The 12,500-nt window shown below is 33.5% G+C and overlaps 1 protein-coding gene across 3 annotated transcripts in view; it reads right to left on the bottom strand.

Annotated features, from left to right (window-relative positions):
• Positions 1-4,134: 4,134 nt before the first annotated feature.
• The window catches only part of LOC148941316 (uncharacterized), a 42,010-nt gene continuing 33,644 nt past the window's right edge, over positions 4,135-12,500 (bottom strand). The window contains exons 3-4 of one of the 3 annotated variants that reach the window (XM_089104101.1): positions 9,760-9,828; positions 4,135-4,754 (exon numbers count right to left, since the gene is read on the bottom strand). In XM_089104101.1, the coding sequence (XP_088960227.1) occupies positions 4,330-4,754; positions 9,760-9,828 (494 nt within the window). In that variant the 3' untranslated portion in view covers positions 4,135-4,329. Of the gene's footprint in view, positions 4,755-9,359; positions 9,829-12,500 lie in introns of those variants that run through there. The other 2 variants (XM_089104103.1, XM_089104100.1) reach the window with 2 other exon arrangements.

The following is a 12,500-nucleotide window of genomic DNA, read 5'->3' as shown; positions in this document are numbered from 1 at the left end:
ACATCTAGCAAATCTTCATCCGCTTTTCGAAGCGCCCATGCTTCAGAGCCATATTTGACCACTGTCATCACTGTAGCTTCTAATATTCTAATCTTGGTTTGCAGAATTGTCTTCCTATTCTTCCAAGCTTTTTTTAACTGTAAAAAAAACATCCTGAGCCTTGGCTATTCTACTTTTAACAAATTCACTGCTTCCACCATCTTTACTAATAATACCACCAAATCGCAAAAGCTCTAGAAGTTGATTCATTTTGCTCACACTTTCATCTAGGGTGCTTAAATCTTCAGCATAATCTAAGTCCAGGAGACTTTTTCCTCCCCATTTGATTCCGTGGTCTCCCATTAGCTTTCCTGTGATCCTTAAGAAAAAGTACATCAAAATAATCCATATAAAGGGGGATAGAACACAACCCTGCTTAACTCCTGGTTTAATACAAAACCAGCTGCTAACCTCATTTTTTACCTTAACCGCAGCAGTGTTATTCTCGTACATAGCACTAATCACTTTGATGTATTTGTCTGGTATACCATACAAGGATAAAACCTTTACTAAAGCTCTTCTATCAACAGAATCGAACGCTTGTTCATAATCTATAAAACTTAGGACCAAAGGTGTTTGACAACTCAGGCACTTATCAATTATTAACCAAAGAGTGAAAATTTGGCCGACACATCCTTAAGTTTTCTAAAAACCGCACTGTTATTCTCTTAAAACTTTGTCTACGGCATCTCTCAGTCTAAAAAGTATCATATTACTAAGTAATTTGCTACTTATAGGGACCAGACTAATGCCTCGATAATTACCACGCTCAATTTTATCACCTTTCTTATAAAGTGGCTTAATTAAGGTTTTCCTAAAAACGTTAGGCACTTCCCCTTTTCAAAAATCATATTTATAATCTTTAGTAACTTATTTCTAACATAAGAGCCACCATATTTAAGAAACTCATTTACCACCCTATCAGCACCTGGAGCCTTATTATTTTTTAATCCTTTTAGTACTGTCGCTAATTCTTCCTCACAAAATAAATCTTCCTTCACATCCAACGTATCACAAACTTTTTCATTTTCCTCTAGATCTTTTCGTGCAAATCTATCTCGGTTTAGCAAATTCTCAAAATGTTCTACCCATCTCTTTTTAATTCTTTCCTTATCCCTAACTGTGGCCCCGTTCCTATCTTTAACTGGGCCAAGTCCGGGTTGACTACTTCCTCTCAATTTATTAACATGCCAGTACAATAGTTTACTATTCTACCGTCAAGCTGCATCTTCCAGATCCTCGGCAATTTTATCCATGACCTCCACTTCACGCCTCCTTAGTTTATATTTTAATGCTTTCAGCAATTTCTTTACATTCCGTTTGTTTTCATATTATCTACCACTCAGATAATTCTTGTACAAGTCCTTTCTCCTTTCTATTAAACATTATGCTTTTTCACTGATATTCTTAGCTGGAGTTCTAGCTTTCTTCCCTAAGACACCTTCAGCAACTTCACAGATCATTTTTCTAAAATTATTCCAACCATCTTCCACATTATCAAATTTTAAACTCTCAAGTTTAGTATTCAACTGTTCCTGGAAAGTTTATGCCAAATTCTCATCCTGGAGTCTACCAACATTATAACTTCCCGGGAGGTAATTACCCTTCCAAAATTTCAGCTTTAAATTAACCCTTGACACTACTAGATGATGATCTTTACTTTTAACATCAATAATGGCACTCCTATATACCCTAGTATCTTGTACTAATCCAGCCAGTCTTTGGTTTACTATAACATAATCAATAAGATTTACTGTCTTACCATCACGTGAATACCATGTTAACTTATGAGCCATTTTATGACCAAACACCGTATTGGTTATAACTAGATTGCTCTACCTACAAAATTGCCAAAGTCTGTATCCATTACTGTTTTCTTTTCCTACACCAAGTTTAGCTAGGCTAGCATACCATCTATCCCTATTTCTACTGACCTGGGTGTTAAAATCTCCTAGTAAAAAGATCATATTTCTACCTGGTGCCCTGTCTTTTTTCTCCTGTAACTGTAAGTAAAATTCATCTGAGTCTCTAGTATCTCCGTCAGTCGGGAAAAAATTCTATATCACCTAATTTCATGCTTCCTAACCCCTGGGATATAAGTGTAGCGATGGAAAAATTTATTATTTGTAGCGATAAAAGATTTGCTTTTTGTGGCGATTGAAATTTCTCCGATAGTGCCGCTTATAGCGCTGGAGATTGTGGCGCCGCTCTCAATTAATGGGAGAGGATCGAATATGTAGACATATAAATGTGGCTTCTTCTTTCTTGAGCTATCTGGAGATCAGATTCGCTTAGGACCATCTGCCTAGAAAACTTGCGAGTTAGTTACCTATTGTCGGAATAGAAGTAGACATATAAATGAAATAAAAACATATAAAAAAGACAATTTATTTATTGAATTTACTTGTATAGTTATAAAGGAATGGGTCACTTCAATGTCAATAACGGTGACCAAAATATAATAGTTTCGTGCTAATCGTTTCAGGTATGACTTCATATTCAAATTAAAAAACACATTTACCCCACTCCCAAACGCAGTTCTTTTGTCATGCGCTGTAAGGACTGCCCGCCATTGGCCCATGTGACCCAAGGACACAAACCCTCGTCCAATAATCTCTTTGAGATTTTTCAGATGATTCAGGAGTTCCCACGGTTTTTTTTCCATTTAAACTTCCTTAGAAATATCGTACGTAGCAATTTTTGCTACTAATTATTTTAGCGAAATTCGAACGACTAGCGCCGTTGTCTGACTGAAGCTAGAAATGCAATTTCTCTTTTTGCTGATTAAGAATTGAGACTCTTGGAAGTAGTATTTGAACTCAATTAGGGGACGTTTAATTTCTGCCCGAATCATCTTTAGAAGGAAAGAATCTTATATTTTAAATATATCGCCTTTTACTCCTGGTACATAAGTTTCTGACCCTTACAAGCCTAATAAACCAGTATTTCCTTCACAACCGTTCCTGATGGATGTCGCTTCAAGTGACTTCTGTAGTTAAATTCAAGTTACTACGATTTGCAACCTTGAATGTAACCAATGTCAATTGAAAGCAGTTAGAAGAGACGAAATTAAAGGTCCCCGTTTGTGTGCATAATGAATCTTTTAGTTTCTGATGTGGAATAGTCTAAATTTTTACGGTCAAAGTAACTGGAATAAACAAAAGTATTAGAGTCCTAAATAATCAGAAAAAAACACCGTTTCAAATGAAACGCTGGAAGTTTCAGGTTTGAAGAAACAATTCTTGGTTCTTTTTCGGCCGAATCCAAATTTAGGGACAAAAATCTTTCTTTGTTTCAGACCAAACAGTGATTGGACAACCAAGACCAAGCATGGCCATATTCTGTATTATAAATTTTTGTGTGAGCAATGGGTGACTTACGCAATTTAGGGTCATTGCTGTTAATGCAGTGTGGGCGATTTTTACCTGGTATCAACCTACATTTTTAAATTAGGAGCACCTCTGTCCCAAGATCTTATTCGCTGTAGGTTCAACCCGTTGGAAAGAAAAAACCCTTTTTGTGCCCCTTTTTAAACACCATTTTCAGGAAGACTAAGATATTTGTTATTGTGCATTGGTATCCCTTTTAACCAAGAACTAAAGGAAATAAGTTTCAAGTTGATTGAGGAAGTGTTTACGTACCCACTTATGACCCCACATTGTTTTGATGGGGAGGATGATTTTATGTAGGTGATTTTATGTAGTACTTTGGATCGATGGGTACGGGTAGTACTATTCGAATAAATTGATTGAAAGCAGTATAACCTTTGAGCTTTTATAAGTCTGAAGGAGTCCTATCTCCATCATGCTGCAACCTTGAGTTTATGCATAGATTAATTGTCCCCCCCCCTATAACATGCCCTCACATTTTCAATTTAATTCCTTGAACCATTTCAATGACATTGCAGATACACCCTTTTGACAAACTTTGACGCACATTAGATCTTTTGATTTAGTTCAACATCCTCTCAAAGTGCTCTGAAAGTTTGAATTTAATACTCTTACCCGTTCCTGAGATATCGCAGATACACTCTCTAGAAAAAAAGATATATTTAATGTCTTTTGATTTGCTACAACATCTGTAACAACATACTAAGCTCCAATATAATACCCATAGCTTTTCCTGGCATATTGCACAGACGCTCAACCTGGATACACATAGTGTTTTTCTTTTATTTAGTATGTAATTTTGGCAAAAAGGTCAACACAAGAACCATAAAAAAGCTAAACATTAAACATGTATTTGAAGTTTAGTAAAGTAAAATAGGCAAAACTAACAATAGAGAAGAATTCAGTCTCTAATAGGTGCAATAAAAAACCATTCATGAAGGCGATCGTAAAATGATTTAGAAAAATCTCGACTTTCCTTGAGATACTCTTTTCTAGCAAACAGGGAATCAATTACGGAGCTTTCTTGAAGCACATATCCTTTTTCATGGAAAAAGTTTTCTAATTTTTTTAACTTCCCAGGAACGCTGTTATGCTCCACAACAAATATTGACACGTCAATCTTATCAAATGGTATTGTTTTCAGAATTTCTAATTCTGGACCTTCAACATCAAGAAAGAAAATATCAACTGAAAGCATGTTTACTGCTGTCATTATTGAATACACAGGTACACAAAACACCTCAATGAGTTGTGTGCCAAGTGTTCTGAATTCTTCTGGAATGCCTTTATTGCCCTCTATTATTCTTCCGTCACCGGGTGTGTAATCTGTGAAAGAAACGACGTCATTATTATGACTTGACTAATGACGTCATTATTATTAGAAATGAGCCACTCACTTATACAAACATTCAGATAAAAATACAAGAACAAAGATAAGTGACAAAATATGAGTCAACAAATCATTTTATTTATTTACTTCCCTCAAAATCAAGGAGTGCATAAAACCCATAGAAAAAGAAAGAATACGTTTAAAAAAAAACTATTAGTAATAGTTTTTATAATCTATTACCTCTAGTATTTTTTTAAATTCTGGAAAAAGATAACCCAGGATCTTACTTTTCGAGCATAAGTAATAGATTTTAATGTCAGCCATTATGCTCTGATAATTTGAGAAATATTGCTTAGTTTTCTACTAGTTCACTGTGACGAATTTATCCAGCACAAGGCTAGTGATCCACAAATGTAGTGAAACAAAAAGCACCTCAGAAAATAAATTTTGCACCTGAGAAGCTATTTTTTTTTTATTTCTGGACCTTTGTTGTTGTTGTTTTTTTTTCGGAAAAATATCAAACGCTCCCACACTAAATTTTGGGAAATACCCTTTTGTGTCTTCATTCCTTTTTAATGGAATTAATCCTTTCATCCTTAAATTTCCGTTAATTAGATCCACTGCTTTGGGTCCTAAATTAGCAAACTGCTTACCCTTGATTTATTGAAAAAACAATACATAAACTTATTCCCGTTCTTTTAAGCTATAAATTGCCGATACAAGGATTTCAGAAATCAATCATTCTATAAAAATATCACAACAAAATTCAGAAAAATATCATCAAACAAAAATATCCTTTTTCTAATATTATTAAGCAGAAAAACTAAACAAACAAACAAAACTAAACAACAAAAAATGTAAGCATTTTTTACATCTACTCAATAAGATATTTTTAAGTTTTTTTTTCCGAACACGATTATCGAAATCAATTCTTCTGTTTATTTGGGCAATATACAAGTATTCCACATATTCCACATACATGTAGGAAAGGAAATAATAAATCACTTCACAAGATTATCGCATATGCCTTATTCACAAAACATTAAACGGAAGAGCTAAATATTAGAAAAGATTTCCTATAAAATGGGCGTCTGAGGTTTTAAATAGAAAAACTTCACGGGGGAATAAAAACAGGGCTCTCGTAGAAATCTTTCCAGCTGACCGTATTGCACAGGTGTGAGGGATTAGGAGATCCGTTTAGAATTTTCTATTTTTACTGCCTTTCTATTACCTCGAACACATTCCAATGAATTATATTGTGTCATATCACCTGGAATACCGTGAAGCCTGCCTGGGGTGGGAGTCTTGCCAGGGCTCTCACGGTAATTCTATGGGAAAAGGGAAGGCATTCGCTGGGAATCTTACCAGCTAAAATCAGGTGTGTCGTGACGTCAGAGGGCTGTGCTCGGATATATTATGCCCCCACTACTGGTAAATTCTCAAGCTTAGTTGGTTGAGTATTGTGTCAAGGTGTAAGAAATTTCGTCTAATTGTCGAGTATTGGTCAAGGTCAAGGTATTTATATCACCTAACCCAGTAAGCTCGATTCTTCATGAAAAGGTCATAAAACAAAATGGTTTCCAATATTATATGCACTGATATATTACACGAATATTTGCATTGATATTGGTATAAAACTGACTTCAATCTTTCTGAAAATTTTTCATAATTTGAGTTTTGTCGCTTTATTAAGGAATTATTCCTTCCCTGTCCTACTAAGTAGAGAAATGATAAAATTAAACTTAAGAAAGTAACTTTTCTAACTGAAAGCACAGAGTGGCATTAAAACGAATAGTAGTTATTCCTTATATGAGGGACTTCTACCCCCTCTTAGACCCTCCACTATTTATGCTAAATTTTCACAGTGCTTCAAAATATTTTTTATTCAAGTTAAACGATCCTTGTGTCTTTAAGAATTAGACAAAAAGTGCAACTTGACCATAAGGACCAATGTCAATAATTTAGCTTGGGGGGATAGAGAGGCCGCGTACGGCAAAATTTGAAATAGTTTTGTGTTTCCAGAGCCCTGATTAGACTAACTTTTACCCTTTTAAAGCTATGTCCCTATGAAAAATATTTCCCAGCATATTATCACAATTATTATTACAATTTGTAAATTCTAAAATATGCTCACAGCGCCCTGTTTCCTTCTTAGATAGGTTCATATAAAAAATGTTAGCTAAACATGCAAGCCGTTTTTTTTTATGGATAATCTTGATTGACCCAGAACTTTGCCACGGAAACTTAATTTGTGAACGACCATTTAAGTTATTGTTCGGCTGTACATATAAGCATGAATCCCAAAGCTTCCGCTTCTTGTTTACCGGAATCTCAATTGACAGTAATAAAACTTTTTACTTTACATAAGTCCCTGCCATACTTTTTACAATTACATACTGTTTACAATAATATACAATTAAATGAAGCATAGAAACTGCAGGGAATGCAGAGTTAATCACAGGATTTTCGCATAATTTAGGACAGATCCCAATTAATCATTAAAAATACAGTCTTAGCTGAAACTCAAAACTCTAACTTATTTTTTACGACTGAAAATACCGTAAAGTTTCGTCAAACACGACCCTACTTTTTCGCTACTGAAAAGCAGCGTTTCCGTACCAAAAAAAACTCTTTTCAATATTATTACATCTGTCTTCTAGCCCAAATTCATATGCTAATTAGCACAGTTTTCTGCAGGGCTAAATAGCAACTGTACTGTTCATTCACAAGCAAAGCAACCATTAACACGAGGCTTGGGCATAGTCACAGTCGGTCCTTGGTTCAGGTTATTTTCACACAATAAGCCCTCGCAAGGGGTTACTTGTTAATAGACATCGATGTTTCGAGTCCCAATCGTGAGTTATATTATATACTACTACCATATACTATACTACAATAATACTTATAACTGTTCCAAAGTGTCCCACATAGAGGGCACACACTATAAAAAGATGTATTATTATTTCTTCACTACCGGCCACTTCTAAGGCTCTTGGTGATATTGTTTGTCAACATTGATGATCAACAATCCGTTCTGTTGAGATATTGTTGGTCAACACTCGTGTTCTAGTTGTTCAGGATTGTGAGTGAAAACAAAACACAATTGAAATCGTTGTTTGCGAAGTTGCTGGTCAAATTCAAGCGGTAAATCTCAAGGGGGTAAGTTGTTTTGTCCTTGTTTTAAAAGAGAAAAAAATGATCTGATATGAACATTTTTATATTTATTATCAACCTCTTGCCTAAAATAAGACATGAGAAGGTGCTTTGTTTAATTACCCACACCTTTCCCTTCAAATGGTATATAAAAACTTCCGTAGTATTTAAATGAAACTTTCAAAATTTGATCTTAAGTGAAGAGTGCATAAACAGTGAAAACTACAGGAGTAAACGTAAGCTTAAATGAAAATCGTAAAATAATATTCTATTGATTTTGAAAAGATTACCGTTTATTTGCAGTAATAATAAAAATTAGTGTTCTCGCAAAAACTATTGTTGATCCACAGTTGTAGATCATCAAATATGCTGTCACGATTGTTGATTAACAATTTGTTTGCCAGAAAAGGCCTCTAATGGAATGGTCATCATAAAACTTGGGAGGAGGCTCCTTCAATTGGAAATTGAAAGTTCTATTTCGTTTTTTTTTTTCAGAGTCAATAGTGATTAAATTAAAGTGAGATCTAATTTTTTCACAAAAATACTGCATTTTTTCGTATCTTTTATTAGATATCATTTTATACGTGATAGCATGACAACACGCAAAATTCTTGGTAAAAACCGGGATTCATTCCTTACAGGGTTGGGAGCTAAACGCTATTACTGACGAAATCTTTGCAAATTTCTAAAAAAAAAATTTATGAAAAACATTACTATATTTCCAAGATTTTTAGTTATAAGCAAGACCAAATTATTTCAGAAATGAGCAAAATCGTGAATTGTGCTAGTTTCTTACACCTCTTTCCATATTTTTACAAGGCAATACGACCCATATGCAACAAGGCACAATGCAGGCATACAACCCCTTCTATTTGCCAGTTTGCCAACAGAAGAAAACGTAAGACCTAACAAGTTTCGAAACATGATACTACAGATTCTGGAGCTGTATTCAACTACACATCCATAGGGGCGTAATTCCATCAACAATATATGTTTATTTCCTCAAATGAGTGTAGAGCAAGTAAATTTAACCTAATAATGACGCTATCTTCGACGTAACACCTTTAATTAAATGTTGTTTTCTTAGACAACACTGCTTTTCTATGACGAAAAATAAGTTTTCAAATGGGGATAAATCCATTTATTTAGACAGTGAAAAAAAGGTACAAAAGTCCAGATATTTCGATCGAACATCCAGCGACCGTCTTCAGTAGAAATACTACTGAAGACGTGATCGAAATATCTGGACTTCTGTACCTTTTTTTTTCACTGTCTAAATAGATGAATTTATCCCCATTAGAAAGCTTATTTTTCATAATAACGCTAGCGATACATTTGTACTTTTGATGAGTATTGTCCTCTTGTGTATGACAGGGCTGATACTCATATTTTGAATAATTATTAACGCCAAGGTTTTTTCTTAATTAGGCATGTGTTATTACGTGAAAACTTTATTGAAATTGAATAAAAAATGATACAAAAATATAGCTCAATCTCTAATAGGTGAAACAGATAACCATTCATAAAGACGAGCATAAAAGAGTTTCGAAAATTCGTCTTTTACATTTTCAAGGTACTCCTCTCGAATAAAAAGCGAATCTATTACAGAACTTTCTTGGAGGAAATATCCCTTTTCACTGAAAAATTCTTCTAATTTCTTCAACTTTCCCGAGACATTGTTATGTTCTACAACAAATATTGAAACATGGATCTTTTCAAAAGGTATTGTTTTCAATATCTCCAACTCCGGCCCTTCCACATCAAGGAAGAAAATATCTAAAGAAAGCATGTTTACTGCCTTCATTATGGAATATACAGGGACACAAAAGACATCAACAAGTTTTGTACCGTCTGTTTTAAATCCATCTGGAATATCTTTATCCTCTTCCACTATTTGTCCATTCCCTGGCACAAAAACTGTAAAAAAAGAAGAAAAAGAGGAGAGCTAAAATCGCATTTTGGAGCGTCATATTATACAAAATCCCCTCTACACTGATGACCGAGTCGTAGAATTGGTGATAGTTTTTTTGCACTTTTATTTGTTTTTATTTTATACATTAATCTATTCATTTTTCTATTTATTCATTAATTCCTTTTTCAACGCCAAGGTTTGCAGAATGAACTTAGCTATTAGCCTAAATGATATATCAAAAATCAGATATAAAAAACAGTGGATATAGTGAAGACGTAAAAAGTAAAATAGCCAAGGCCCAGGGTACTTTTTTACAGTTAAAAAAAATATTTGAAGGAATAGGAAGATAAGTCTGCAAATAGAGATTACAATATTTTATACTACAGTGATGACGACTGTATATATAATTAGCAGTAAGTTTACCGCAGATGATTTCTGGCTCTTCATTCTCGGTGCGAACAAAAAGTTCCTCCCACTTCTTCATGCTTTAGCGGGTTATTGTGTATGCGTCAATCAATGAGAAATGGTTCGAAATAGTATTATTCGTCATTGCGAAAGCAGAAAAAAACTTGGTGAACCGGCCAAGTGGTTTGTAACTGTCCCATCTCACAGGTATGACTTAATTTATATACAAATTTTGACTAAATATATTATTTATATACTGTGGACTTACCTGATTCGCCTGTGCAGGATTTCTAAAAATGGGGGCGGGGGGTTGATGAAATTTGTGAAAATAAGGAAATTTTTTTCTTCTTCTAATAACTGGTGGAATAGGTGTGATGGTTTCAGGGGCGGATCCAGGATTTTTTTTAAGGGGGGCGCAAAATAGGATGATCCGATAAACTTCGTTCGGAGCAAGTTTAATTAGTGCAAACTTACGTTAATTAAGTAAATTACACTGCTTGAGACTACGTTAGGGGGGGGGGGGTGCCCCCTCACCCCCCCCCCCTCTTGATCCACCACTTGATGGTTTATAATTTTTGTTTTTCACATCGTGATATTTATTTTCTCAGATTGTAGTTCCTGTGTGACTTGAAAAAGGCTAATTACCTGTTTTGGCGGAGAGCAGAGATAAGAGCTAGTTTCGTTTTCAATCAATGTTGAAAACAAATCCAATTGGGTTTGAGTGTATAGGCCTGAACTGGGAAACTGGCTGCGAGGACTTCCCCCTTGAGCAATTTATAATATTTTTTTTCGCACACGTGCATATAACGAAGTAAAATTTAAGAATCGGGAAATCGAGAGACGTACCTATCAAGGAAAATAAACAAGCAAGTAATTATTTTAGTTTTAGTAGTTTAAATATTTGATTATCCCTTTTTTTTAACAAAGGGGTACAATTTTTGAAAAACTTTCTTTGATTATCTCCTTAATAAGCTCCTCGGTACTACAGACAATAAAAATTAAACCAATATAAAAAGACATATGTGAAAAGTGGAAGTGACTATATTTAATTTAACTGCAAGTCTACATTCATGCCCACCACGTAATTTCCCTTTGAGAAAAAAATGATAAAACTTTTAAAACTGAAATATCAATTCGAAGTGCCAAATATCATAATCAAATGTCGTTACGTTATGGCATTGTTCAAATAGAACTTATTTTGAACTTGATTATCGTTGTAAATTCATTCTTTGTCTTTCTTTCCATTCTTAAACCAATGTTATATTTACCTTTTGCATTATTACAGCCCAATATATATACATTTATATAAATTTATATGCAGTGTTACAGCCATACCAATTATTCACCTTTCCTTTTTTATTCTTTAATAATAATTTCTGGTCGTTTTGAGTTTCAGTTATTATAGGCTTCTATTTCTACTGATCTGAAGTTTAATATGGCCTTTAGATTTCTTTAAAAAAAACTTTCTTTTTCGTAAAGTTTTCGTAGTATATATATATATATATATATATATATATATATATATATATATATATATAAAAGTTCAAATAGGGATAAAATCCTTTTAATAGACAGTGATGATGATAACAGTGATAGAAATTCACAAAAACACCAGATATTTCGGTCACATATACAGTGACCGTCATCAGTAGCATTGAAAGTTGATATATATGACTGGGGTTATATATATATATATATATATATATATATATATATATATATATATATATATATATATATATATATATATATATATATATATATATATATATATATATATATATATATATATATATATATATATATATATATATATATATATATATATATATATATATATATATATATATATATATATATATACAAACAGCAAACAGCTCCTCTCATTTGATCTGCCATTAGCGGTCCAATTACCCTGGGACACGTATTTTGGCTGAAACTTTCTCAAAATGCCTTTAAAACCAACTCGAGACTTCGAAACCTACTTGTAATTCCTATAAACATCTGAACTAATTACTATATATATATATATATATATATATATATATATATATATATATATATATATATATATATATATATATATATATATCAGGGCCGTATCCAGGATTTTTGTTCAGGGGGGTTTTACTAATTTTTGACCTTTATTGGGGGGGGGGGGTTTACTAATTTTTGACTCAGTTTTCGACTAATTTTACTGATTTTTACCTAGGTTTTACTAAATTTCGACTTATTTTTGAGTCGGTCAAAAATTTCGGGGGGGGGGGTTCAA

Source organism: Artemia sp. Qi Xiang Cuo, chromosome 18 (assembly GCF_049724085.1).
Source record: "Artemia sp. Qi Xiang Cuo chromosome 18, ASM4972408v1, whole genome shotgun sequence".
NCBI lineage: Eukaryota > Metazoa > Arthropoda > Branchiopoda > Anostraca > Artemiidae > Artemia > Artemia sp. Qi Xiang Cuo.
The sequence above is the reverse complement of the archived record's forward strand: the minus strand, read 5'-3'. Positions and strand labels throughout refer to the sequence as shown.